Genomic DNA, 27,891 nt, shown 5'->3' with positions numbered 1-27,891 from the left:
CCAAAAGTGAGTGGAGATTAAAAGCATGGACCTGGGAATCAAGTAGATCTGGGTTTAACTCCCCACTCAACCCTTTATGACTTTGGCTGTGTGACTTACCATCTCGGTAAGGTGGAGGTAATAATCATGCCTATCTATCTCCCCAGGAAGTTAAGGGACTCAAATAAGACAGTGTATATGAAGCCCTCACCCAACGGTCGGTGTTTTACCTGGTGAATGATATTTTTTAAGTGGGTATGAAGGAACCATAAAGGAACAGAACAGTTCTGAACTGGGAAACAGAGTCTTATCTAAGGACTACTGATCACTTTCAGGGCCAGTCCCGTTGTGGTCCCAATGCCCATCCTGGTTATCAGTTGGTACTGAGGAAACCAATGTCCATATCACCACAGTCACCATGGTCTGGCCAGTGGTGGTGGTGTGTGGGTGATTCACAAAGGAAAAGGGAAGGATGGATGGTCTCTTGCTTGATGTATAACATTCTGTATTCTTAAACCACTTTAGAAAACCCAGTTGTTTAAGCAAAAAATCCTAAATCCAAAGGCATTTGCGATCCCCAGCATTTGGCACACAACTTAACTTATATTTCTTAATAAAACACAATGAACACGTGAAAAGTATTGCAAATAGTTTTTAATACCTCAAACCCGGAGAGAATTGGGGGTATTGAGAGGTGGCTCCAAAAAGTCTTTTGTGAAGTTTTTGATTTTGTGAAAAGATTCATAAGCAATTGCTTGTGTGTAACTCCTCCCTACAGAGGCGTTCTTTTTTTTTTTCCCTCTTTCGTACGTGGTAAGGAATACTTGAAAGACCTTTGTTTGGTTTATAATTTGAAATCTGTATATAATTTGGGGGGAACAGGGCAGAATCATTTTGGCAGAAAGGAGAGAAAATGGCTGCCCGGGTGCTGCAGGAGCTGTTTGTTTGCTTTCCGCTGAGCAACTGCCTGGAGGGCGGGCTTCTCTCCCGGTGTCAGTCACAGGCAATTAGGGCTAATGGCTCAACGCGTCTTTATGTAGGGCGTGTGTGAGGGTTACTGTTCTCCTGGATTGGGCTCTTCCTGTTTCCAGGCAGCTGGAAAACTCCAGGCCTTGAAAACACCCTTTATTCTGAGTCTGGTGATTGAGCAGCTCAGAGAAGCCTGTTCTCCTACCCCCCCTCCACCCCCCGCCCAACCAGAGGCTGAAACGCTTTTCCTGAGTAGAGTTTGAACAGCACCTTCTCCCTGGAGCGTTTAGAATGGGATGAGGCCCTGTGTGTGGGTCTGGGGAGGCCACTCCCCACTTGAACATGTATCATGGGCCAGAGAAAGGTACCAAGACCCAGGTTTCCAACCCAGATGGACTTCCAGGTGCCCACTGGAAGCTCCGGTACTTTGCAGGCTGTCTCAGGGCCTGGAGATTGCCACCGGCACTGCTGAGTGTGAGGCGGTGAGGATGGCAGGCTTTCAGTTCTCGGCTCTGTGACAGCAAGCCAGAAAGGGCGCACTTTCCACCGTGAGCCTTCCAATTCACAGACCTACCGTCCCCGCCCTAGATTATTTACAAGTTTAGGAGATTCAGACAAGATGAGTTATTCCTCTTTTCCTGGTATCTTTTTTTTTTTTAACTTTTCTGAAATTATTTTATTTATTTTTTTTGAAATTATTTTGCTTTATTTTTATTAAAAAATTTTTTTTAATTGGGGTATAGATGCTTTACAGTGTTGTGCTAGTTTCTGCAGTATAGCAAAATGAATCAGCTATATGCATACATATATCCCCTCTTTTTTGGCTTTCCTTGCCATTTAGGTCACCACAGAGCATTGAGTAGAGGTCCCTGTGCTATACAGCAGGTTCTCATTAGTTGCCTATTTTATACATAGTAGAGTATATATGTCAATCCCAATCTCCCAGTTCACCCCACCCCTGCCTTTCCCCCCTTGGTATCCATATGTTTGTTCTCTACATCTGTGTCTCTATTTCTGCTTTGCAAATAGGTGCATCTGTACCATTTTCTAGATTCTACGTATGTGCATTAATATATGATATTTGTTATTTCTGGTATCTTGCATTCAGGAGTCAGGGGACCACTTTTAACCTTTTTTAAATAAAACTCCGAGCACGACATTTCACCACTTAGAATGCTGCAATGGCTTCCTATTGTCTTTAGGGATAAATTCTCAAATCTTAATAAGACCTAAAAAGCCCTGCAGTGTAGGACCTCATCTACCCCTCAAGCCTTCCGTGGAAGACATTCTTTGCTTTGCTCTCTAAGCTGTAGCTGTAACTTATTTTAGTTTGACAGATGTACCACCCTTTCTCTGGATTTGGGACCCTCTGCCATGCTGGTTACCCTTTCTGAAACCTTCCTCACCATTTTGTCCATTACTTTCTATCCATCTTCAAGTCTCAGATTAATCAGCACTTCCTCTGGGAATCCTTCCTCAATCCCCAGTAGACAAGGTCAGACCACCCTGTGTACTGTAACTTCTCACACATGTAATTGCGTGTTTTGCGTCTCTCTGCTCTGCTGGGCTGTAAATGCCAAGATGGCAAGAAGCCTGGAACAAAGTCGGCCCCCAAGACATACTTGTAGTGAATTAATGAATCGATTTAAATGCCATCTTTTTTTTTTTTTCTCCACCTGGATGAATGTTTTCTGCTTCTTTGATGCCTCAAATAAAGAGGAACTATGACAGGAATACTGCATTTTCTTCCCAAGAACAAGACCCTAAGGGGTTACTAACTAGGCTAGGTTGTCTGGCTTTGGGTTCAAGTATGAATCTCTCAAAGGGTCAGAATGCTCTTCCCTGCTCACTAGGGGTCCTCATGCCCTGGGAGACACTGTGGACCATGTCTCCCCTTTGCCAAGGCATTTCTGAGCCATGCTAGACTGCTTTTTCATGGCATCCAGCTGACTTTGTCTCTTTCTAACCTTACCATCTCAATCTCCTTTACAGAGGGATCGGGCACAGTTCAGTTGGGGATCCCAAGGGCTTATTTTTCCAGTTGCTGCATTGCCTTTCTGAAACTTGCAGCAGATGAGACTGGACATAAGGATGTCACGTCCGTCTGTGTGTTTTAGTGACCGAAGGCCACCGAAAACTGGGCCACATAAATCCAAATAGAACACCCTTTATCCCTTTCCTCTCTCTCCCTGTCTCCAAACCCTCCTGCTTCCCCTACCTTTTAATTTAATTAGCACGAAAGAAGCTAGTTGGAAGGGCATGGTGTTTTCAGCTGGCAAATGTCCGTTAAAGGAGGGGGTGCCAGGAAGGCTCAGGAGACATGGTGAGATAGTGGTCCAGGCAGTGGGCAGTGGGGAGGGAGGCCACTTTGATCAGCTGGCCCCGCATCTGGTTTTTATCAGCAGGGAGCCCACTTTGGGGACCAAATGCTCATTAACAGACCGTGTGTACATGGCTTAGATAAACTCCAAGTGCGTCCCAGGCTCTGCAGCTCGCCCAGGCCCTCTCACACAGAGGCACATTATTTCACCCTGGCAGCCCGCGCTGTGCTGTGGTTTCTTACATAAGGGAGGCCGTTGTGTTTGGACTCTGCCGACTTACCTCAGCACTGCCACTTCACACCATCCCTCTCCTCTTGCAGTCATTGGCTGCCCTGGCCGTTTCCTGCCTCAGAGTAGAAATAATTGAGGAGGGTGTTTTCTGGATCTGTTTGATTTGCCATCTTCCCCTACCCCCAGGCCCAGTAATGGAGACCCAGAGGTCCTTTCTCCAGGTTGTCCTTGACACACTATCAAGGATGACAACCTGGTAAGAGTTCTTTGATGTTTTCTTTGTAGAGACACTTTAAGAGACGTTGGAATTTGCAGCTTTTCTGCTAAGTTATAAACCAGCTGCTGCCACTGAATTTCATTCCAAACTCAATTTTGGCGCTAGCCAAAGATCCTTACCCAAGGAGTTTTAAAGCAGTGCTTCTGAAACTGTCTGTGAAGAACTGGTCCTTGTTTGTTTGTTTGTTTTTTCCTTCTGGTTTTGTTTGTTCTGTTTTAATTTTTTTTTTTCAATCTCTTATGAACCTTTACTTTTGTCCTCTGTTCTGTTCAGTGAGGCAGATCTACAGATCACATATTTGGATGTTGTGGCAATGTCAAATTGGTCCAAAAGTTTCTAAACATCTAGAATCTTCTGTACTTTTCTGGTTGCTGAATAGTAACAGTTTGAGCCATGGACCATACTTTAGTAGCAAAGGATTAAAGAATTATACTGGAGAATTTGTGCCTTTTTGCTAAGTAGTATGGTTTAGTTCTTGACTCTACAGGGATTATTACATGCTTAGTTAATGCCAGATAATACATGTTCCTGGCTTCCTCCTCCTCATCTCAGGACGAAAGACTTGTTTCCAAAAATTCTACTGTTGTTGGGACTGACCCATGAGAAGTTCTCGTCCTGCTATATGTATGTATTCATGTGTAATGAGGAATTTTCCTTTTTTACTACACTTTCTTGAGAGCTCCTCAGGAGTTGGGATTATTGGGTTTTTGTATTCCCAGCACCTAGCATAGTACTTGGCTCCTAGGGAGCTGGAGTGAGAAGTGTTTGTTGACTGACTGGATAAGTGTTTTCATTCTCAATAGCTCTTACAATTTTTTACAGTTTTTTTTTTTTTTGAAAACTTAGAAACAAAGATAGAAGAAAGAAGCAGAACAACAGCAATAACAAACACACACCCACCTAGATTTAACCACTGGTGCTTTTCATGCACCTTGTGTATTTTTTTGCCTGATCATTGGTGAGAGTTAACATGTGTTAAATGTTTCCAGAGTGCTGGGGAGTGCTAGGTTTCATACATGGGTTATTTCGGTCTTCACGGCACTCTGTGTAGTAGCTACTTTCACCCTTATTTTGCAAATGAGGAAACCTTAAGCAGTTTGCCCAAGAGCACATATACAGACATGTACACGTCAACACACATCTACCAAAATTTTTTGACAATCTTAGGGTATGTGCTTTTAAATTTTATTTTTTAATTGTAAAATATTTTAAGCATGCAGATAAGAATAGAAAGTAATATAAGAAATACCTGTGGGCTCCCCTACCGAGCCGTATCAAACTTTAGCATGACGCTGCATTTGCTATACACCTCCCCCCTGTTTTTTAACCTCTTGATGAAGACTGTCAGTAAAGTTGAAAGTCCCTGTGAACCCCTCCCTGGTCCCATTCCCTATATACAGAGATACATGGAACTTGGTACATTCATTTAAACTGCTATATGGTCTTCTGTTGTATGAATAGGTAAAATTTTATTTATGTTATAATTAGAATTTATTTATATTTACTGTGTATATTCTATATCATATAAATGTAAAATATAAACAATAACATTTTATATTTGTGTTTATTTATACTATAATTACATCTTTGCCTTTATAAACAATGCTGCAATGACGTTTTTTCTGTGTTGCCTTTTTGTGTGCATGTTTGTTTCTTTAGTGCAAGTACTGGAACTAGGGTTTCTTCTTTGTAGGAAGATGAAGGTCTTCAGTTTCAGTTTTAGTAGACACTATCAGATTGCTTTTTTTTTTTTTTCTCTCACTGTTGTGGCCTCTCCCGTTGTGGAGCACAGGCTCCGGACACGCAGGCCTGGCGGCCGTGGCCCACGGGCCCAGCCGCTCCGCGGCAAGTGGGATCCTCTCGGACCGGGGCACGAACCCGTGTCCCCCGCATCGGCAGGCAGACTCTCAACCACTGCGCCACCAGGGAAGACCCCAGATTGCTTTTTGAGTCAGCTCACCAGTTCATGCTCCCATGAGCATGCATAGCATTCCTGCTAAAACTCAGAATTGTCAGATTTTTTTTCATGTTGTCCAGTCTGATGGGTGTGAAAGGGTATTTCTTGCAGGTTTTAATTTGAAAACCTCTTCTTACATGTTATTTTAATTTGGTTCTTGAATTTCCTTTCTTGTGAATTGTCTATTCATATATTTTTATCCATTTTTCTGTTTGCTATCTGTCTTTTTAATCTGCAGGATTTCTTAATATATGCTGGATACTAATCCCCTCTCAATTATGTGCATTACAAATATTTTCTCCCAGTCTGTGGCTTGTCTTTTCACTTTTTTATGTTGCTTTTTATTGTACAGGAGTTCAAATTTTTAGCTAGCCAAATCTGTTCATCTTTTTCACATGCCTTTTGTGTCTGTCTGAAATACTTCCTTACTCTGATGTAAAAATTTTACACGCATATGTGATCCCCCTGCCCCCATGTTCTGTAGATTCTGATACGCATGTTATTTCACATTTAACTTCTTTAAAATCAAAACATGATTTACAAACATTGGAGTGTCATAGTTTAATTAGCAGCATTTTTTTCTTTCTTGGTGGTATGTTAAAAATCTTATAATTGGTGACATTTTAGATTTAATGAAAAATAGTATATTTTTATAATTTTTAAACAAAATTTTGATTATCTTATGCATGTTATTTTTTCACTTATTTTTGTTACCTGATATATTGTAAACATCTGTACAAATCTATATTATCCACAATGATATTTTAAATGATGGAATACCCATTATAGAATGAACATAATTTATTTTACTAATCCTCCACTTTGGAGCATTTAGGTTGTTTGCAGTTTTTCTGTAACATGCTGCAACGTTCTGTGATGGATGCACTTAAAGCTAAATCTTTGACACATAATTATTTCCTTAGGATATGTCCTGGAAACAGAGTTGCTGAATTAAAGGGTATGCATGTAGGAAAGGTTTTTGACTGAGTTGCCAAATTACCCTTAGGAAAGAGTATACCCATTTTTGCTCCCACTAACTATTTTTTAAAATATTTATTTATTTATTTATTTGGCTGCATCTGGTCTTAGTTGCAGCATGTGGGATCTTTAGTTGCGGTGTGCAGGATCTTTAGTTGTGGCATGTGGGATCTAGTTCCCTGACCAGGGATCGAACCTGGGCCCCCTGCATTGGGAGCTTGGAGTCTTAGCCACTGGACCACCAGGGAAGTCCCTCACTATTTTTTAAGAGTGGCTATTTCCCTGCATTGCCAAACTTATCTGCATAGTTTTTAAAATCTGCAATAATGTTAAAAAAATTTTTTTAATAGACACCGTCTCTAGGAATTGTCTTGCCTGTCTGTGAGAGCATATCTTTTTTTTTTTCTTTATTTTTTTGCCTGTGTTGGATCTTAGTTGTGGCACACAGGATCTTTCATTGCGGGGCATGGTCTCCTCGTTGCAGCGCTTGGGCTTCTCTCTAGTTGTGGCGTGTGTGTTTTCTCTCTCGAGTTGTGGCGCGCAGGCTCCAGGGTGCACGGGCTCTGTAGTTTGTGGCATACGGGCTCTCTCATTGAGGCGTGCGAGCTCAATAGTTGTGGCGCACAGGCTTAGTTGCCCTACGGCATGTGGGATCTTAGTTCTCTGACCAGGGATTGTACCCGCGTCCCCTGAATTGGAAGGCGGATTCTTTACCACTGGGCCACCAGGAAAGTCCCAAAAGCAGTTGCCATCTTCCATTGAAGAGCTTTGGGGACTTTTCCAAGGCAAAGAAAATGGGATGGGTGAAGAAGAAAGAGATGAAAAACAGACCTTAATTCAGAGTCCTCAGTAGCTACTACTGTGCCCCCCTGTGATTAAGGGGCATAAAGTGCTGGTTGTTGATAGTTTTTGTTTGTTTGTTTGTTTGTTTGTTGCGGTACGCGGGCCTCTCACTGTTGTGGCCTCTGCTGTTGCGGAGCATAGGCTCCGGACGCGCAGGTTCAGCGGCCATGGCTCACGGGCCCAGCCGCTCTGCGGCATGTGGGATCTTCCTGGACCGGCGCACAAACCGTGTCCCCTGCATCGGCAGGCTGACTCTCAACCACTGCGCCACCAGGGAAGCCCTGCTGATAGTTTTAAAAAGGGGGTTAGTGTGCTTGGATTTAAAGGAAAGCTCAGTATTTCAAGAAGGGTTCTTGGGGGAAGGTCTGAGTTTAACACACTTCCTACCCAGTTTACAGAGGACCTACTGAAGCAATGAAAACAGTGAGTAGGAGATGTGTTCCGCTGCACACAGATTTTTGACTCATAAGACAGTCTGACAGTGTCCCTACAGGGGAAATAAATCTTAGCGTTCACTCAGGAAGTGGCCAGAGTTTGGCGAATAGGATTTGGTTCAGTTAAAATTTATTATAAGAGCATGAAGTAAGAAAATATGAATTCCCTGTAATATTTGCCTGAGGGGAGTTGAACTTCTACATAGGCAGCTTTAAGTATACCTGAATACTTTCAGTGTATTTTTCTGAAGTTTAGTTTTTGTCCAGGTAACCAGCAAGGCATCTTTTCTTTATTGGTGCATAAGTGTTCTGGCATGACTTTGTTTTCTGATGGAGAGAGTGTATTTTGAATGAGAGTCAGCTTTACTAATGCCCAGTGCTTTTGTTAATAAAATTTATTAACAAATTATAAATAATACAAATTAATAATGTTCTTACTAAGAATTTGTGAGTGTGATGATATCATCTCTGATACTAACCTGAAATCCTCGGATTGTCCAGCTTTAAATTCCTTCCCAATTTAATCCGACTTTTGGTGAAACTGTGATTCTGTCCAAACTTAGGGGAATCTGACCAAGAAGTGTGTTGATCAGGATGGTTGAATATACACTGTAATGGCAAGTAACTGAGAATTGATTTCCTGAAGACCTTTTAGGAAACCTTCCACAAGAAAATGTGGTTCAGGGAATATCCCTGGCGGTCCAGTGGTTAGGACTCCGTCCTTTCACTGCTGAGGGCCGTGGTCAGGGTCCCATAAGCTGCATGGTGCATCCAAAAAAAAAAAAAAATGTGGTCACTGTTAAGTGACCAGACAATTTCCTTTCAGATAACATAGGAGAGAAATGATTGAATGCCATCCTAATAATGGAATTGAGATTTTCATCCTTTACCTTTTTAATGATGATGGTGGGGGGGATGGGGGCAAGAGCATGGAAGATATACAACTTGTTAACAAACGCAAGTTCGTGTGCCCAATGGACAGTGAGGCTAAACAATACCGACACATTGGAGTTTGGAGCAGAGAAAGGTTTATTGCAGGGCCATGCAAGGAGATGGGTGGCTTGTGCCCAGCAAACCCTGAACTCCTCGAAGGGTTTCAGCAAAGCACTTTTAAAGGCGAGGTGAGGGAGGGGCATGGTTAGTTGTCTCAGACTTCTTGGTGTTGGAATCCTTTGTTCATGCAGCTAGGTCAAGTCACGGTGTTCGTGTAGGTCAAGTCACAACGTTCCTGTAAACCTCCAACAAGACAAATGTTACTCTCTGTTCTGAAACTTTTTTTTATCTCTAAATGAATGGACTCTTAAAGGTCAGAGTCTTGAGAATGGGCTATCCTGTCTATTTCAGGCTATAGGCAACATTCTTTTACAAAAGGTGCAGAGCCAGCATGATAAGCACAGGCAACAGAGCACTAGGGTTAAAGTAAAAGAAACGAATCTAATATGGAGTCAGATTTGCTCTTCCCTATTACAAACTGAATAAAGGACAGTTAAAATCCATAGGAGCAAAGGGAATTTTGGCTGAAAAAAAAGTACAGGGGCTTCCCTGGTGGTGCAGTTGTTGAGAGTCCGCCTGCCGATGCAGGGGACACGGGTTCGTGCCCCGGTCCGGGAAGATCCCACATGCCGCGGAGCGGCTGGGCCCGTGAGCTGTGGCTGCTGAGCCTGCGCGTCCGGAGCCTGTGCTCCGCAACGGGAGAGGCCACAACAGTGAGATGCCCTCGTACAGCAAAAAAAAAAAAAAAAAAAAAAAAAGTACAGAGATTAATTGAAATTGGAGACTATTTTTTAAGTACTTTCAAAATAGAAAGACCCTGTGTAGTCCATGGTCCAACTAAAGGCTGTACATTGAAAGCCAAGGAGCAATGTGTTGGGAAGGGACCTGAATCAAGCTTGGTGCTTTGAACACTGTTTCTGAGAGCATCAAAGAAAGCTATTCAGTGGGAGAGGATATGACCCACGTGACCAGGATGCAGTATCGAGACCCATGGTTAGTTTGATTGAAAAGCCTTTTAATCTCAGCATGAAGAAGATGCTTATAAGGTTCAGAAACCTAACCCCTGCCAGGGATGTGCTGATGAAAGGTCACTTCCAGTATCACTTTCTTGGCATGGGGAGACCAAACCAAGACAGTCGGAAGGCTCAGTCTTTATGGGTCAGCAGTTACAGCGGAGAAATGAGAATCCAGGGGCTCGTTTGATTGACGATAGAATCGACCGACTCTGCTACACAAATGGAGGGGAGGGATTTGTATGAATTCTGAGGAGCCATGCAGGTAGGGAGGAGTTGAGAGTTCTCTAAGGAAAGCAGTTAGGCCAGGTCACGGATCAGGGAGGACCCACATGGACATTTAATCTGAGCAGGAGTCCAGTTTTAAAAGGAAGAATGTAGATATCAAAAAAAAGGTAATGGAAGAAAGGTCTTGTTCCTCTTGGTAACTATTTTTCTAGCTAAGCCAATTGAGAGGGTTCATAGAAGGACACTGAGATTCGCTGGACAATAACAGTGCCCAAAAGAGAGCCTTTCATTTCTAGGATCAGCCGGGATCAAAGACAGGATAGACGCGTCTTGTCAAGGCCTGGGAGGAGCCGTCATAACTCTTGAATATAAGCAAAGAGGACTTCACACCGATTTCCTTTCTGGCAGTGCAGGAAGACCCCTGTGTCAATTCAAGGCATTTAATTCATGGAATTTTAAGAATTATTCCATCTTCAAATGAAACTATTAGCCAAAGTATAATAAAACCAAAGTTTTCTCCTTGCCTCAAATGAAATAGAAAAGAAGCCAGAAGTCGAGACCACTTATAAGATGAAAGTTGTAACAACAGAATTGTTGGAATAAAGAAAAAATGTGTTTTAGCACCTTTTCTCTCCAACTGCAACAACACATATTTTGTCTTCATTCAAGGGGCAGCCCCACCCACCAATTATGGTCAGTTTTCCAATTAGTGACTGCAAAATGAGCAAAGTTGTTTTATTGGTGCTTTTGTGCCACAAAATTGCCAAGGACAGGAAGGATAGAGCTAATTTCTTAGGAAATGCTGAGGAATTCTCAGCTCCTTAAGTCTTTATTAGGAGCAAATGTTATGAAAGAGTGGCTTGCTACCCTTGCCTGAGGAGCTTCCATATTTCACTACTTACCCTTAAGCCAAGTATCTTTCTCAAGACTTTCCTTATTTCCAAATTCAGATGAATAAAGAGGGTATCGGATTTGCTGCTTGATTACCCAGCAGACAGGAGGAATTTGGAGAGCTGGTGTGAAATCACAGTATGTTAGCCTTTTTTGCTGAAGGGTCCCCACCAGATCCCTACCAGTCTTTTGAGCTGGCAATATCTGTTACTCTTTTGTCTTTAATTCAGAAGGGCATCGAGAGGGAGAAGAGCTTTAACTTTACCCTGTGTTTATTTTCACCTGGTCAGTTTTGTCAGAAGATTCTGCCCTTTCAATAAAATACTGACTGAAGTGCAAGAATCTTCCTTTTGCAGTGGGAGGAACCCAGGGCGCCTGGGCCAAGTCACCAGTATCTGCTTCAACCAGAACCTTGAGCAGGAATACCCAGGAGAGAAAATGTTCTCGAGCTCATTTTAATGGTGTTTATAGCACTCCAGTCCTCAACACAGTAGTTGATCCCTTTTGGAAGGAGGGAGTCTGGGACTACCAGACCTCACTGCTCCCAGGCTAAGCCTCCCAGTGGTGCAAAATGTGCAGCCTCTTCCTATAGATTGTATCTGAGCAGAGGGTTGTGATTAAAATGGAGCCTAGAAATTAACTAGGTGGACTTACTATAATTTCTCCCCAGTCGTCTTGATCCTATAGGTCCCCCTACCCAGACTCCTGTACTAGGGAAAGCTGTTGACATTGAGGTGGGCTTTGGAAAGGCACCTGGCACCTTGTCTGCTGGGTTGTGGGTTCCTTATAAGTTCCAGTTGCCCTTCCTTTTCCTCCTTTCTTCCTTTCAGAGTGACATGGTAAAACTCATGGGCCAGAGAGTCAGAGCTGAGTTTGTTTGTTTGTTTAGATTTTTCTGATGTGGACCATTAAAAAAAATAACTTTAAAAATATTTATTTATTTGGCTGCGCTGGGTCTTAGTTGCAGCATGTGGGCTCTTTAGTTGAGGCATGTGAACTCTTAGTTGTGGCATGTGGGACCTAGTTCCCTGACCAGGGATTGAACCCGGCCCCCTGCATTGGGAGCACGGAGTCTCAGCCACTGGACCACCAGGGAAGTCCCAATGTGAACCATTTTTAATGTCTTTATTGAATTTGTTACAATATTGCTTCTGTTTTATGTTTTGGTTTTTTGGCCACGAGGCACGTGGGATCTTAGTTCCCCGAGCAGGGATCGAACCTGCACCGCCTGCATTGGAAGGTGAAGTCTTAACCACTGGACCACAAGGGAAGTCCCAGGGAGCTGAGTTTAAATGCCACGTAAGAGTTACTTAGCCTCTCTGAGCCTCAGTTCCCTTGATGGTGATGGCATGTGCCACCGTAAACGATGAAGGCAGGACTGAATGAAGTAAAAATGAGCCTGCAGCTCATTGTGGTTGTTCAGTGGGTGATGGTTACCCCCTTCCCATCTTTGCCTTAAAGACCTTGCATATACCTGTATCTGAATTAACCTCAGAGGGGCTTATCAATGCAGTCCGCTGATCAGACGTGAGAAATGGTATCGAATAAAGCTGATGTCTATTTGAGTAGACACACCAGGCTTAGTAACAGAAGTTAGGACATTTATTTCAGTATACAGTCAACTCTGCTATAACATATGTGTTCCTAGAAACCACCACGCTATGCCAAATCATGCAGTAAAAACCACAGGGCTGGGCTTCCCTGGTGGCGCAGTGGTTGAGAGTCTGCCTGCCGATGCAGGGGACACGAGTTCGTGCCCCGGTCCGGGAAGATCCCACATGCCGTGGAGCGGCTGGGCCCGTGAGCCATGGCTGCTGAGCCTGCACGTCCAGAGCCTGTGCTCCTCAACGGGAGAGGCCACAACAGTGAGAGGCCCACATACTGCAAAAACAAAAAACAAAAAACAAAAAAACCCCACAGGGCTTATGGGAAAAAGTGGATTAGGGGTGTAACAGTCGAAACTTAGTCAGTGACACAAATAGGAACCGAATAACAATGGTCGCACAGTTGTACGCATGTTAAATGGTTGAGATCGTAGCACTACAATACATACAGCACATTTCCATGAGAAGACCTGGAGTTCGCTTGTGGAAGCAGGTGTTGGAAGGGTTGGGGCTTCTGAGTGTCGTCATGAAGTGGTACAAAGAGGGCTTTCTGAAATCAGATGGGAGATACAGCACCAGATGTGGGTGAGTATGGTGTGTAACACGCAGTAAAGTGAGGTAGCTGGCAGATGAGTGTGGGTTTTGTGTATTTCTACATGACTGGGTTTAGCTGGGGGAAGTCTTCTGTGTTCATCTAGTGTGTTTTGAAGGCAAATTCATACAAGGCAAACCCAAAATTCATAGTATGTTCCCTTATGTATCAATCACATTGGCATAGATTTGTGTTTTTATTTTTATTTTCATTTATTTATTTATTTATTTTTGCGGTACATGGGCCTCTCACTGTTGTGGCCTCTCCCGTTGAGGAGCACAGGCTCCGGACGCGCAGGCTCAGTGGCCATGGCTTACGGGCCCAGCCGCTCCACGGCATGTGGGATCCTCCCAGACCGGGGCACGAACCCGTGTCCCCTTCATCGGCAGGCGGACTCTCAACCACTGCACCACCAGGGAAGCCCTAGATTTGTGTTTTTAAAACAAACATTTCAGTAGAACTGACTGTACTAGTTTCCTGGCAAAGGTCACCTTCCCCTAGGCAGTACCCAAAAGTAGAAGTAACTAAAATCAATGTAAAACATAAAGGCTAAAAGGACCATTAACATCCTTCATAAAACAGTAATCATTTTATAAACATAAATCTTTGCATCCCGTATATATAGGTTACTGTATTCTAGGGAAGTGGAGTTATTGTCAGATTGCATTGAATGTGGGAATAACGGGAGTGTTGGGATGGCTGGTCCTTGGCTGTATTTTGTAGTGATTTTGCCTTTGTCGTAACTCTTTGGATCATCTGCTACCTTGTCGTTCAGCCATTAGCACAGATGAGCCACCCTCAGCACCCTGATCTCATAGTAACCCACACACAGACTGAGCGGTAGAGCAGCCAATAAATAGCAGTATGCTATATTTCTTGATCCATCCAGATCTCTTTTTAAAGATCCTCTGTAAATGAATCCTGTATTTTAAAAAGAAATGTGATCATGAATATATATGATTCTAGGAGAACAGGGACAGTCATATAATTTGTGACTTTAAGAGGCAGTAGGCTACGAGCGCTGGAGGGTCCATGGATGAGCTTTAGGAGAGGTCCGGGAATCCCAGAAATTGCACACACATTTTTGTTGGTAAGTGCATTTTGGAAGCTTTCATCACATTCCTAAAGGGCTCTTTGATCCCGAAATGGCCAAGAGACAGTGATTCACAAAAATCCATGGCAATGTAGATTCATATGGGTTGTTTAGGGGAATTTAGCATGATCTGTGGGTTATCTAGTACCTTGAATCCATAAAGGGGAACTGTTATAGTTTTTTCAAGAAGCAGACGTGTGTGCCACCATCAGTGACAACGTGGAGCTTGTCTGACCAGCGGGTTGGTCTTGCACGTTGACTTTGATGTTACCTCTCACATTAGCCTAATAGTAGTGAATGACTCCTTTGAGCAAGGGCATATGCCTTTCACCTGTGTGTCTCATGCCTCCCTTGACTTTATTTTGCAGATGGGAGCAGCGAGAGCTCCCCAACGGGCGTGTCTATTATGTTGACCACAATACCAAGACCACCACCTGGGAGCGGCCTCTTCCTCCAGGGTAAGGCTTGGACCAGTAAGACCCGAGGCTCTAGAATTGGCACCAAGAGTCCCCCATCAGCTTCTCCACCACTCACTGCCATGGCCATCTCTTTATTTTACCCCACTCTCGTCCTTTCTCTCTTTCTTTTCCCCTCCTCCTACAGTCATCCCCTTCTGCATTCTCTGCTCTCTCTTTCTACTTTCCCTTCTTCCTACATGTGTTGTATTGGTCATGGGCTTTCTTAAGTGGTATTCAGAGCCCCCATGGATATTGGGTTCTGGAGGAAGGAGGGTTGGGGAGGCCTCCGGGGCCCTTGGTCTCTCACTGGCCTCAGTCATTTCACCTACAGAAATATCCTATAGGGCCCGATTTTCAGTTTCTTTCTGCAGAGGTAGCAAAGTCCAGGGACATTTATCCTGGGTCCCTTGATTGCCTTCCCTACTCACTTACTTTAATTCAGCTCTCATTTCCTAGGACAGACTAGGAACATTTAGAGCATCTCTGGGGGAAAAACGAGCACAAGGAAGCCAAGATAGAGAGGGTGTTGATGCACTTCATAACGCCCTGTGTCCAACCAGCCCCTGGAGACAGTGTGCTTCTCGTTCAGCGGGCTTTGTGAGAACGCAGCTAAGTTCTCCAAAACCAGAGGATGAGTGAGGCTTCCAAGTGAGGGAAGACTGTCCAAGTTCAAGGAGAAGGGGTTTGGTTCCCTGTCTGCCAGGGACAGAAAGTTCTTTCCACATGTGTCTCCCAGTCCTGAGAGCTTTCGAAAGGGAATGCATTCTGCTCTCAGGAAAGAATCACCTCCCAGTAAAGCAGCCATGAAGGGCTCCTACATAGAACATGAACGCTGACTTCCCCCTCCGAAACTCGCGGAGGGAGAGGATGTCAGAGGTGGGCGTATTGGGAGAGCCCCTGTGCTCTGTTTTGTTCACCTGTCAGGCGTGTGCCGGGCAAATATCACCTCACTTTCCAGTCCTACAAGTTTCCACGGATGGGCTGCTTTTAGTTTCAGTTTTCCAGTAGAATGCTTGTGTTTTCCTTTTCTTCCTTACCGTTCTGGAAATCACACTCATAATCCGCCATCCTTCGTTCTCACTCTGTTTCTCCTTTAAGTCCAGGGAACTTACCAAAGATAAACATTGACTTCTTAGAAAAAAATTAAAACATTTTATTTTGGAAATTATAGAAATTTTCATATTGAACTTTTCAAATATGTGGGACAAAGAATGCCCACACACTCAACACCTAGCTTCAATAATTATCAACTCATGGCCACTCTTGTTTCATCTATACCAGCGGTTGGCAAACTGTGGGCCTGTGGACAAAATCCAGCCTGCTACCTGTTTTGTAAATAAAGTTTTATTGGAACACAGCCCCTCTCATTTGTTTACTTATTGTCCATGGCTGCTTTTGTGCTCATTGGCCGAGTTGAGTAATTGTGATACAGACTGTAAAGCCTGCAAAGACTGAAATATTTACTTTTCGGCCCTTGGTAGAAAACATTTGCCACCTCCTGCTGTGTAATCCTCACTCACCCCTCCCCGACCCCTGTTCTAGATTATTTTGAAGCAGATCCCAGAAATCATATCATTTTATCCAAATTTCAGTATATATTTCTAAAAAGTGTTCTCTTATTAAAAGTAAAACCACTATATTATTAACAGTATTTACCTACCACCATCAAACCCAGTGAGTAGTCAGATTTCTCCAGTTGTCTCACAAATTAATCATCAACTTTTAACAGGACACATTGCACACTTGTACTTTGTGAATTTATAGCATGTATATATTTTTTTGTCTGTCATTTTTGTTTTGAACTTTTGAATTTTATTTTATATATTTTTTATACAGCAGGTTCTTATTAGTTATCCATTTTATACATATTAGTGTATATATGTCAATCCCAATCTCCCAATTCATCACACCACCACCACCACCCACCCACCCCCGTCACTTTCCCCTGGTGTCCATACGTTTGTTCTCTACATCTGTGTCTCTATTTCTGCCTTGCAAACCGGTTCATCTGTACCATTTTTCTAGGTTCCACATATATGCATTAATATGTGATATTTGTTTTTCTCTTTCTGACTTACTTCACTCTGTATGACAGTCTCTAGATTCGTCCACATCACTACAAATGACCCAATTTCGTTCCTTTTTATGGCTGAGTAATATTCCATTGTATATATGTACCACATCTTCTTTATCCTTTCGTCTGTCGATGGGCATTTAGGTTGCTTCCATGACCTGGCTATTGTAAATAGTGCTACAATGAACATTGGGGTGCATGTGTCTTTTTGAATTATGGTTTTCCCTGGGTATATGCTCAAGAGTGGGATTGCAGGCTCATATGATAATTCTATTTTTAGTTTTTTAAGGAACCCCCATACTGTTGTCCATAGTGGCTGTATCAATTTACATTCCCACCAACAGTGTAAGAGGGTTCCCTTTTCTCCACACCCTCTCCAGCATTTGTTGTTTGTAGATTTTCTGATGATGCCCATTCTAACTGGTGTGAGGTGATACCTCATTGTAGTTTTAATTTGCATTTCTCTAATGATTAGTGATGTTGAGCATCTTTTCCTGTGCTTATGGCCATCTGTATGTCTTCTTTGGAGAAATGTCTGTTTAGGTCTTCTCTGCATTTTTGGATTGGGTTGTTTGTTTTTTTAATATTGAGCTGCATGAGCTCTTTATATATTTTGGAGATTAATCCATTGTCCGTTGATTCATTTGCAAATATTTTCTCCCATTCTGAGGGTTGTCTTTTCATCTTGTTTGTAGTTTCCTTTGCTTTGAAAAAGCTTTTAAGTTTCACTAGGTCCCATTTGTTAATTTTTAATTTTTATTTCCATTACTCTAGGAGGTGGATCAAAAAAGATCTTGCTGTGATTTATGTCAAAGGGTGTTTGTTCTTCCTATGTTTTCCTCTAAGAGTTTTATAGTGTCCGGTCTTACATTTAGGTCTCTAATCCATTTTGAGTTTATTTTTGTGTATGCTGTTAGGGAGTGTTCTAATTTCATTCTTTTACATGTAGCTGTCCAGTTTTCCCAGCACCACTTATTGAAGAGACTGTCTTTTCTCCATTATACATCCTTGCCTCCTTTGTCATAGATTAGTTGACCATAGGTGTGTGGGTTTATCTCTGGGTTTTCTGTCCTATTCCATTGATCTGTATTTCTGTTTTTGTGCCAGTACTGTATTGTCTTGATTACTGTAGCTTTGTAGTATAGTCTGAAGTCAGGGCATCTGATTCCTCCAGCTCCGTTTTTTTCCCTCAAGACTGCTTTGGCAGTTCGGGGTCTTTTGTGTCTCCATACAAATTTTAAGATTTTTTGTTCTAGTTCTGTAAAAATAGCCACTGGTAATTTGACAGGGATTGCACTGAATCTGTAGATTGCTTTGGGTAGTATAGTCATTTTCACAATATTGATTCTTCCAATCCAAATCCATCTGCAAACAGTGACAGTTTTACCTCTTCTTTTCCAATTTGTATTCCTTTTATTTCTTTTTCTTCTCTGATTGCCGTGGCTAGGACTTCCAAAACTATGTTGAATAATAGTGGCAAGAGTGGACATCCCTGTCTTGTTCCTGATCTTAGAGGAAATGCTTTCAGTTTTTCACCATTGGGAATGATGTTTGCTGTGGGTTTGTCGTATATGGCCTTTATTATGTTGAGGCAGTTTCCCTTTATGCCCATTTTCTGCAGAGTTTTTATCATAAATCGGTGTTGAATTTTGTCGAAAGCTTTTTCTGCATCTATTGAGATGATCATGTGGGTTTTGTGCTACAATCTGTTAATATGGTGTATCACATTGATTGATTTGCGTATATTGAAGAATCCTTGCATCCGTGGGATGAATCCCACTTGATCATGGTGTATGATCCTTTTAATGTGCTATTGGATTCGGTTTGCTAGTATTTTGTTGAGGACTTTTACATCTATATTCATCAGTGATATTGGCCTGTAATTTTCTTTTTTTGTAATATCTTTGTCTGGTTTTGGTATCAGGGTGACGGTGGCCTCATAGAATGCGTTTGGGAGTGTTCCTCCCTCTGCAATTTTTTGGAAGAGTTTGAGAAGCATGAGTGTTAGCTCTTCTCTAAATGTTTGATAGAATTCGCCTGTGAAGCCATCTGGTCCTGGACTTCTGTTTGTTGGAAGATTTTTAATCACACTTTCAATTTCATTACTTGTGATTGGTCTGTTCATATTTTCTATTTCTTCCTGGTTCAGTCTTGGAAGCTTATACTTTTCTAAGAATTTGTCCATTTCTCCAGGTTGTCCATTTTATTGGCATAGAATTGCATGTAGTAGTCTCTTAGGATGCTTTGTATTTCTGCAGTGTCCATTGTAACTTCTCCTTTTTCATTTCTAATTTTATTGATTTGAGTCCTCTCCCTCTTTTTCTTGATGAGTCTGGCTAAAGTTTTATCAATTTTGTTTATCTTCTCAAAGAACCAGCTTTTAGTTTTATTGATCTTTGCTATTGTTTTCTTTGTTTCTTTTTCACTTATTTCTGCTCTGATCTTTATGATTTCTTTCCTTCTACTAACTTTGGGTTTTGTTTGTTCTTCTTTCTCTAGTTCCTTTAGGTGTAAGGTTAGATTGTTTATTTGAGATTTTTCTTGTTTCTTGAGGTAGGCTTGTATAGCTATAAACTTGCCTCTTAGAACTGCTTTTGCTGCATCCCATAGGTTTTGGGTCGTTGTGTTTTTGTTGTAATTTGTCTCTAGGTATTTTTGATTTCCTCTTTGATTTCCTCAGTGATCTCTTAGTAACATATTGTTTAGCCTCCATGTGTTTGTGTTTTTTACGTTGTTTTCCCTGTAATTGATTTCTAATCGCATAGCGAGAATTGTGGTCAGAAAAGATGGTTGATATGATTTCAATTTTCTTAAATTTACTGAGGCTTGATTTGTGACCCAAGATGTGATGTCTCCTGGAGAATGTTCTGTGTGCACTTGAGAAGAAAGTGTAATCTGCTGTTTTTGGATGGAATGTCCTATAAATATCAATTAAATCTATCTAGTCTATTGGGTCATTTAAAGCTTGTGTTTCCTTATTAATTTTCTGTCTGGATGATCTGTCCATTGGTGTAGGTGAGGTGTTAAAGTCCCCCACTATTATTCTGTTACTGTTGATTTTCTCTTTTATAGCTGTTAGCAGTTGCCTTATGTATTGAGGTGCATATATATTTATAATTGTTGTGTTGGGTGCATATATATGTATAATTGTTATATCTTCTTCTTGGATTGATCCCTTGATCATTACGTAGTGTCCTTCCTTGTCTCTTGTAACATCCTTTATTTTAAAGACTATTTTATCTGATATGAGTATTGCTACTCCAGCTTTCTTTTGATTTCCATTTGCATGGAATATCTTTTTCCATCCCCTCACTTTCAGTCTGTATGTGTCCCTCGGTCTGAAGTGGGTCTCTTGTAGACAGCATATATATGGGTCTTGTATTTGTATCCATTCAGTGAGCCTGTGTCTTTTGTTTGGAGCATTTAATCCATTCATATTTAAGGTAATTATTGATATGTATGTTCCTATTACCATTTTCTTAACTGTTATGGGTTTTTGTTTTGTTTTTTTTTTTTTGGCGGTATGCAGGCCTCTCACTGCTGTGGCCTCTCCCATTGTGGAGCACAGGCTCCGGACGTGCAGGCTTAGCGGCCATGGCTCATGGGCCCAGCCGCTCCGCGGCATGTGGAATCTTCCCGGACCGGGGCACGAACCCGCGTCCCGTGCATCGGCAGGCGGACTCTCAACCACTGCACCACCAGGGAAGCCCTATTGGTTTGTTTTTGTAGGTCCTTTTCTTCTCTGTGTTTCCCATTTAGAGAAGTTCCTTTAGCATTTGTTGTAGAGCTGGGTTGGTGATGCTGAATTCTCTTAGCTTTTGCTTGTCTGTAAAGCTTTTGATTTCTCCGTCGAATCTGAATGAGATCCTTACCGGGTAGAATAATCTTGGTTGCAGGTTCTTCCCTTTCATCACTTTAAATGTATCGTGCCACTTCCTTCTGGCTTGTAGAGTTTCTGTTGAGAAATCAGCTGTTAACCTTATGGGAGTTCCCTTTTATGTTAGTTGTCGTTTTTCCCTTGTTGCTTTCAGTAATTTTTCTTTGTCTTTAATTTTTGTCAGTTTGATTACTGTGTGTCTTGGTGTGTTTCTCCTTAAGTTTATCCTGCCTGGGACTCTCTGCGCTTCCTAGACTTGGGTGGGTATTTCTTTTCCCATGTTAGGGAAGTTTTCGACTATAATCTCTTCAAATATTTTCTCGGGTCCTTTCTCTCTCTCTTCTCCTTCTGGGACCCCTATAATGTGAATGTTGGTGTGTTTAATGTTGTCCCAGAGGTTATCTTAGGCTGTCTTCATTTCTTTTCATTCTTTTTTCTTTATTCTGTTCTGTGGCAGTGAATTCCACCATTCTGTCTTCCAGGTGACTTGTCTGTTCTTCTGCCTCAGTTATTCTGCTATTGATTCCTTCTAGTATAGTTTTCATTTCAGTTATTGTATTGTTCATCTCTATTTGTTTGTTCTTTAATTCTTCTAGGTGTTTTTTCTTTAATTCTTCTAGGTCTTTGTTAAACATTTATTGCATCTTCTCGATTTTTGCCTCCATTCTTTTTCCAAGGTCCTGGATCATCTTCACTATCATTATTCTGAATTCTTTTTCTGGAAGGTTGCCTATCTCCACTTCATTTAGTTGTTTTCCTGGGGTTTTATCTTGTTCCTTCATCTGGTATATAGTCCTCTGCCTTTTCATTTTGTCTCTATTTCTGTGAATGTGGTTTTCCTTCCACAGGCTGCGGAATTGTAGTTCTTCTTGCTTCTGCTGTCTGCCCTCTGGTGGATGAGGCTATCTAAGAGGCTTGTGAAGCTTCTTGATGGGAAGGACTGGTGGTGGGTAGAGCTGGGTGTTGCCCTGGTAGGCAGAGCTCAGTAAAACTTTAATCCGCTTGTCTGCTGTTGGGTGGGGCTGAGTTCCCTCCCTGTTGGTTGTTTGGCCTGAGGCAACCCAGCACTGGAGTCTACCGGCTCTTTGGTGGGGCTAATGGCAGACTCTGGGAGGGCTCACTCCAAGGAGTACTTCCCAGAACTTCCGCTGCCAGTGTCCCTGTCCCCACGGTGAGCCACAACCATGCCCCGCCTCTGCAGGAGACCCTCCAACACCAGCAGGTAGGTCTGGTTCAGTCTCCTATGGGGTCACTGCTCCTTCCCCTGGGTCCCAGTGCGCACACTACTTTATGTGTGCCCTCCAAAAGTGGAGTCTCTGTTTCCCCCAGTCCTGTAGTCAAATCCTGGTAGCCTTCAAAGTCTGATTCTCTAGGAATTCCTCCTGTTGCCAGACTCCCAGGTTGGGAAGCCTGACGTGGGGCTCAGAACCTTCACTCCAGTGGGTGGACTTCTGTGGTATAAGTGTTCCCCAGTTTGTGAGTCACCCACCCAGCAGTTATGGGACTTGATTTTATTATAATTGCGCCCCTCCTACTATCTCATTGTGGCTTCTCCTTTGTCTTTGGATGTGGGGTATGTTGTTTGGTGAGTTCCAGTGTCTTTCTGTCGATGATTGTTCAGCAGTTAGTTGTGATTCCAGTGCTCTTGCAAGAGGCAGTGAGCGCACGTCCTTCTGCTTCGCCATCTTGAACCAATCTCCCTATGACACACATATTTAAAAGTGGTGGTAACTCTGTAAGTGTGCTGGTTGCTTGCCTCTTAACCTCTCTGATCTATAAGTTATTTAGACCTTGACCTGGTGAACATTTGAATGGAATCTAAATGAAGATCTTTAATGGTATCTTCTAAGAATGGCTGAGGATTTACTCTTCTTTAAGTATTGAGGTGGAATACTAGACCCAGCTTTCTTATTTTCAGGATAGTTTTAATGTTTTATTGTGAGATGGCTCAGCTCTGCACCCACTATAGCCTATGAGTTCTTCCTGAGTTTTAGACCCAGACCTTTAAGCCCCTGGCACTTAGTTCTGCTATGTAATAGGGAACCCAGAGAGAACAGAATGCTCAAGCTTTCATTGCTAATTAATGGGAGAAGTTCCGCCCTGAGGAAGTATTACCATGGTGAGAGCAACCTTGAAACTATAGATGGAGCCATTATATCAGCAGACCTAGACATCCGGGAGCGAGATTGAACCAAAGGATTCAGTTTATCATGGCCATCTCCTTCTGTCCCACCCATGGGACACTTGTATGAAGACCAGTCGTTTTATCCAGGAGAAAAAAGTATTGGACCTGGTAGTTAAGGATGAATGCAGTAATTTGCTGTTTAGTCATTCTTAGGTGGTTCTCAAACTTGAGGTGAGCAGGGGGAGTGATCACCATAGAGCATGGTATTGGGGAGGCCTCATAGGGGGCTTAGACTTGATCTTTAGGAAAGGCTGAGGGGTGGACTTCAGTGAGAAGAGGAAGGTGATCCAGTTTGGGAGAACAGTGTGAATGTAAAAGCTGTGTTTAGGGAATGATGCATGGAGCAGTTTTGCTGGAGCGGAGGGTTTGTGTGAAACAAAGATGCCCAAAGTGTGTACAGCAAGGCCCCTGGGTTTGGTGTAGATGCCCCCTGGAACCAAACAACATGAAAGGGCTGACCTGGCCTCCAACCACTGCTCTGTTTTTGTAGATTGTGATTCTGCGTAGGATTTTACCGGCAACCAAGGGTGTGATTATGCTGCTTAGAAGTTTGAAATTCACCAGTGCAGAGGACTTCTAGTTAAACATATGGATCGAACATGTATTTATTTCCATTCCTTCCTGAAAACCCACTAAAATAGCAATAAAGGTTATAAAAAAGTATAATGATAAAGGAATGGAAGAGGAGAAAAAGCATATGGGAGATTGTAATCAGAGTTTAGTTGCTGATGGATAAATGGCAGAGTTGCAGAAGCTGAAACCCAAGCTTCCGGTGTGGGGTTTCCACCCGGAAGGCAGCCAATTTGCACCATGGAGCCCTGGAAAGCTTCAGTGATCAGAGACATATGGGGTGTGTGTGTGAATGTGTATGTGTATGTGTAATGAGACAAAAAACTTGGAAGTTTAAAATTTGTGCAAGGAGCAGCTATATTTCTAGGTTGTCAGCCATCGCTCCCAACCCTCTGCCATGTGTATGTGTGCACACACAGACATGCACACACACACGTGTTCACATACACGCATGCGCAGCCACGTGAGTGCTGCTAGTGTAAGAAGTTCCTGGGAGAGTAGAACCAGTGTAGAGAACACAGCCATAGCCGAAGGCAGAGATGAACTCAGGAAAAAGGGATTAAGTGAGGATGCTGCCTCCAGGCTAAAGACTGGAAGGTTTTTTTTGCTGGGGAAAGTGACCAGTCTAAGGGAAGAAAACTATAGTTTGTGATATTTGGGGATCTTCTAGTGAAACAGCTGAGTGAATCCAGAAATCAACTTTTAGACATTTTAACACTCAGGTGTGAGGGTTGAAATAAAGGCATCTTCGGACATGCAGAGTTTCAAAAAATTAACTTTGGTGCATCCTTTCTCAGAAACTCCTAGATGATTTCTTCTACCAGACAAGAGGAAACAGAGAAAGAAGTCCTGAGATGCAAGACACAGGGGACTCAGTTCAGGGGCCAAGAGGAGGGTGAGGGAAGATGACTCAGGGCAGGAATGTAGAGCAGGCAGGCCTGGAGGACAGCTGTCCACGCTGGACAAAGGGTGCCTGGAGAAATGAGGCCCAGAGTTAAGTGATCCTGGGAGGCCACCAGCCCTGTCAGAATCTGGGGGTGAATTTGTGATAGGTCCTTGAAAACCAAGCAGAATCAAACACGCAGTTCTTAACTCTAGAGAAAGAGAAAAAAAGGTGTACAAGTAAGCAAATGTATGTACAGTATTCTACAAAGTCATAATCCAGACTCTGAATATTGAGTTAATGATGGTTTTCTAAATTGGGAGGATGGGGGAGGAGAGAGCATTGTGTGTGTTGGGGGGTGGAATGCAAGAACTAAATCCTCAGCTTTGCTAGTGGAAAGTCCATAAGTCATATCTAATTTGGCAGAAATCAAGAAATTATGGAGTAAGCATTTATTTAGAAGTACGACTGTCAATAGAAGAAGCAGTCAAGGGCTGAAAGTAGTTGTTGCCTCTGGGGAGCAGAAATCATCAGTGGGGAGAAGGAGGGGAGGAGACACTGCTTTTCATTGAATCTCCTGTAGTATGTTTGTGTTTCAAACCATAGATACATGATTCCTTTGCTAACAAATAAAAATAAATAAAAATCACTGGTTGGGAGAATTTATGAGAAAGGTGGGAAGGTTCCAGATTATTGTGAGCCTTGAATACTGATTCAAGGTTTTGACTCGAGCCTGACATAAGGAGTCAGACTGCTGGGGTTACCCTGATGGCAGTTTATTGGCTGGATTGGATAAGGAGATTAGTTCAGAGATAGTTGGACGTAGAAATGGAAAGTCAAGGGCAGGGAGACGAAATAAAAATCAGCCCTCGGGCTGAGTGGCTTAGTGACATGGAGTCAGGAATGATGGTGTTGTTTTATCCCTGGGAGGAGGACTGATGCAGGGAGGACGGGGAAAGGCTCAGGTTTGGGGCGAGAGGGATGACATTTAGTTGAATCCAAAGTGGCAGCAGGTCAGGACGGCAAGGCAGTCCAGCAAGCGGAATTCAGACACAGTCTGTGAACAGGGACTGGGAACTACTTGAGGAGAAGCCATTTTTAGGGAGGCTTTGAGTTTGAAAGAATTGTTGAAGAGGTGGCAACAAAAGTCAGCCAGGAGGCTAACCCTGAAAGCTGAGGAAAGTATCAGACCAAAGCGCCATAGTCATGTGGATAAGATCAGAATTCAGAGATCATATGACAGGGTAGTTAGGGAACAAAGACCCTCCAACACTTTGGAATCGTACAGTGTAATCCATTTTGGGTTCCTTTTGCATTGGGTTAACCCCATTTTCTTCAGTGGTATCTCTCTCTTATTTTTTTAAAACTCCTTTTCTCCCCCTTCCCCTTTCAAATTTATAATGGAAAATTCAGGCATACAGCAAATTTGAGAGAATAGCAATGAATCCCTTGTAACCATTGCCTGGTTCTAACAGTTAATATTTTGTTTTATCTGATCTTCCCGCTTTTCAGAGGAGGGGACCAATGAATTGTAAAGCAAATCCCAGTCATCATATCCTTGGATCCATAAATACATCACATACACCTCTAACAGATGAGTGTTTTGTTTTAAACACAACCAAAATACCATTATCCCACCCAACACAATTAACAGTATTTCCTTACTTATGTCATACACAGTCTGTGTTGCGTTTTCCCCAATTGTCTTAAAAATGTTTTCACACTTGATTTGTTTGAATCAGATCCAAACTCAAGATCAACATATTGCTTTTGGCTGATCTCATAAGTCTCTCTTAATCTATAAGTTCCCCCACCCTTTCTTGTTTTTTTCTGGCTATTTATTTGTTGAAGATCCTGGGCATCTGTCTTGTAGAATTTCTCACATTCTGGATGTGGCTGATTGTGACCCCTGTGTTGTGTTACATGTTCCTTTATTCCTTATCTTTCCTGGTAAACTGGTTGTTAGATATGGAGGCTTAATTAGATTCAAATTCATTTTTGAAAATTGAAATATAATTTACACACAGTGAGATAAACAGATCTTAGTTATACAGTTCACTGAGCTTTGACAAATGCATACACTTATGTAACTCACACTCCATCAAAATGTACAATATTTCTGTCACCCTGCGGAGTCCCCTTTCTTACTTTCTTTTGATCACTTCTTCCCTGTGTATGTGGAAATCAAGTTACACCTACCAAGCACAGCTGAGGATTTTTACTCTCTGTTCTAGCCCTGCCTTGCCCATGGATATTTTAGGGCCAACTCTGGAAAGATTGCTTCCTCAACAAAAGACAATGTGGAGAGTCCTGCTGTCATTTGCACCAACTCTTCTTCTCGTGGTCATGCAGCGTATTTTCACTGGCACCTTATATCAGGATAATTTCAGTTTCAAGGAACAAAAATTGGGATCCAAATTGGCTTGAATAATGAAGAGAATTCACTGCCTCATGTAACTAAAAATTCTAGATGTAGATCCTGGTTTCAAGTGAACCATGATCCATTGGCTCAACAGTATCCCCAAAAGACTGGCTTTTTTCCCATTTTTCTGCTCTGCCATCTACTGGGTCAACTTCATATTGTGTTTGGGTCCAAGATGGCAGCCAGTGCCAGGACTGCATACTTTCTCAGTCATATCCGGCAAAGAAGAGAGACTACATTCTTCCCACCATAACTAGCAAAAGCCATGAGATTCATCCTGACTGGCTCAGCATAGGTCACTTGCCCACTCCTGGTCCAGTCAGCAGTTCAACTCCAGGGTTGGGAGTACAGTCAGGTGCCCCAGAACCACTTGGATCCCTGACATGGAAATCAGGAGCTGTTGGTAAAGAGGGGTTGGTTGCTGGTGGGGGGGGCAACCACACATGTCTGCTAGAATCATCTAAGCCCTAGAAGCCTCCGTGACTGGAGCCCACCTGGCTGTGCCTTCCCAGAGCAGCCAGACTCCTGTGCCAGACCCCACACCAGACCCTTCCTCACCCTCCTTCTTGCCAGCCATCCTGCGATTTCTCTAGCATTTGAGTGGAGGGGTGAGGCGGTCACTATATTCATTCTGAGCTTGATGTTTGCAGCTGGGAGAAACGCACAGACCCCCGAGGCAGGTTCTACTACGTGGACCACAACACTCGGACCACCACCTGGCAGCGCCCCACGGCCGAGTACGTGCGGAATTATGAGCAGTGGCAGTCCCAGCGCAACCAGCTCCAGGGCGCCATGCAGCACTTCAGCCAAAGATTCCTCTACCAGGTGAGAGGCGGGGACCAGCCACGAGGGAGGGGAGCCTCCCAGTGGCCACGCACATTCTCCGTCCACCTGTTTGGTGAGCAGGGAAAATGGTGGCTAGAAATGTCAGTGCTCTGACACTGGAGATTTTACTCATCACAGTGAAATGCCTCAAACTCCAGTGTTTCTAACTTAGTGACTCAATGTCCACCTTCTGT

At 42.8% G+C, this 27,891-nt stretch overlaps 1 protein-coding gene across 2 annotated transcripts in view; it reads left to right on the top strand.

Annotated features, from left to right (window-relative positions):
• The window catches only part of WWP2 (WW domain containing E3 ubiquitin protein ligase 2), a 146,307-nt gene that overhangs the window by 97,249 nt on the left and 21,167 nt on the right, over nt 1–27,891 (top strand). For both annotated transcript variants that reach the window (XM_082607576.1, XM_082607575.1), the window contains exons 9-10: nt 14,772–14,861; nt 27,523–27,697. In XM_082607576.1, coding sequence (XP_082463702.1) covers nt 14,772–14,861; nt 27,523–27,697 — 265 coding nt within the window. The remainder of the gene's footprint in view (nt 1–14,771; nt 14,862–27,522; nt 27,698–27,891) is intronic.

This window comes from Mesoplodon mirus, assembly GCF_964341445.2.
Source record: "Mesoplodon mirus genome assembly, chromosome: 19".
Taxonomy (NCBI): domain Eukaryota; kingdom Metazoa; phylum Chordata; class Mammalia; order Artiodactyla; family Ziphiidae; genus Mesoplodon; species Mesoplodon mirus.
This window is presented reverse-complemented; position numbering and strand designations above follow the sequence as displayed.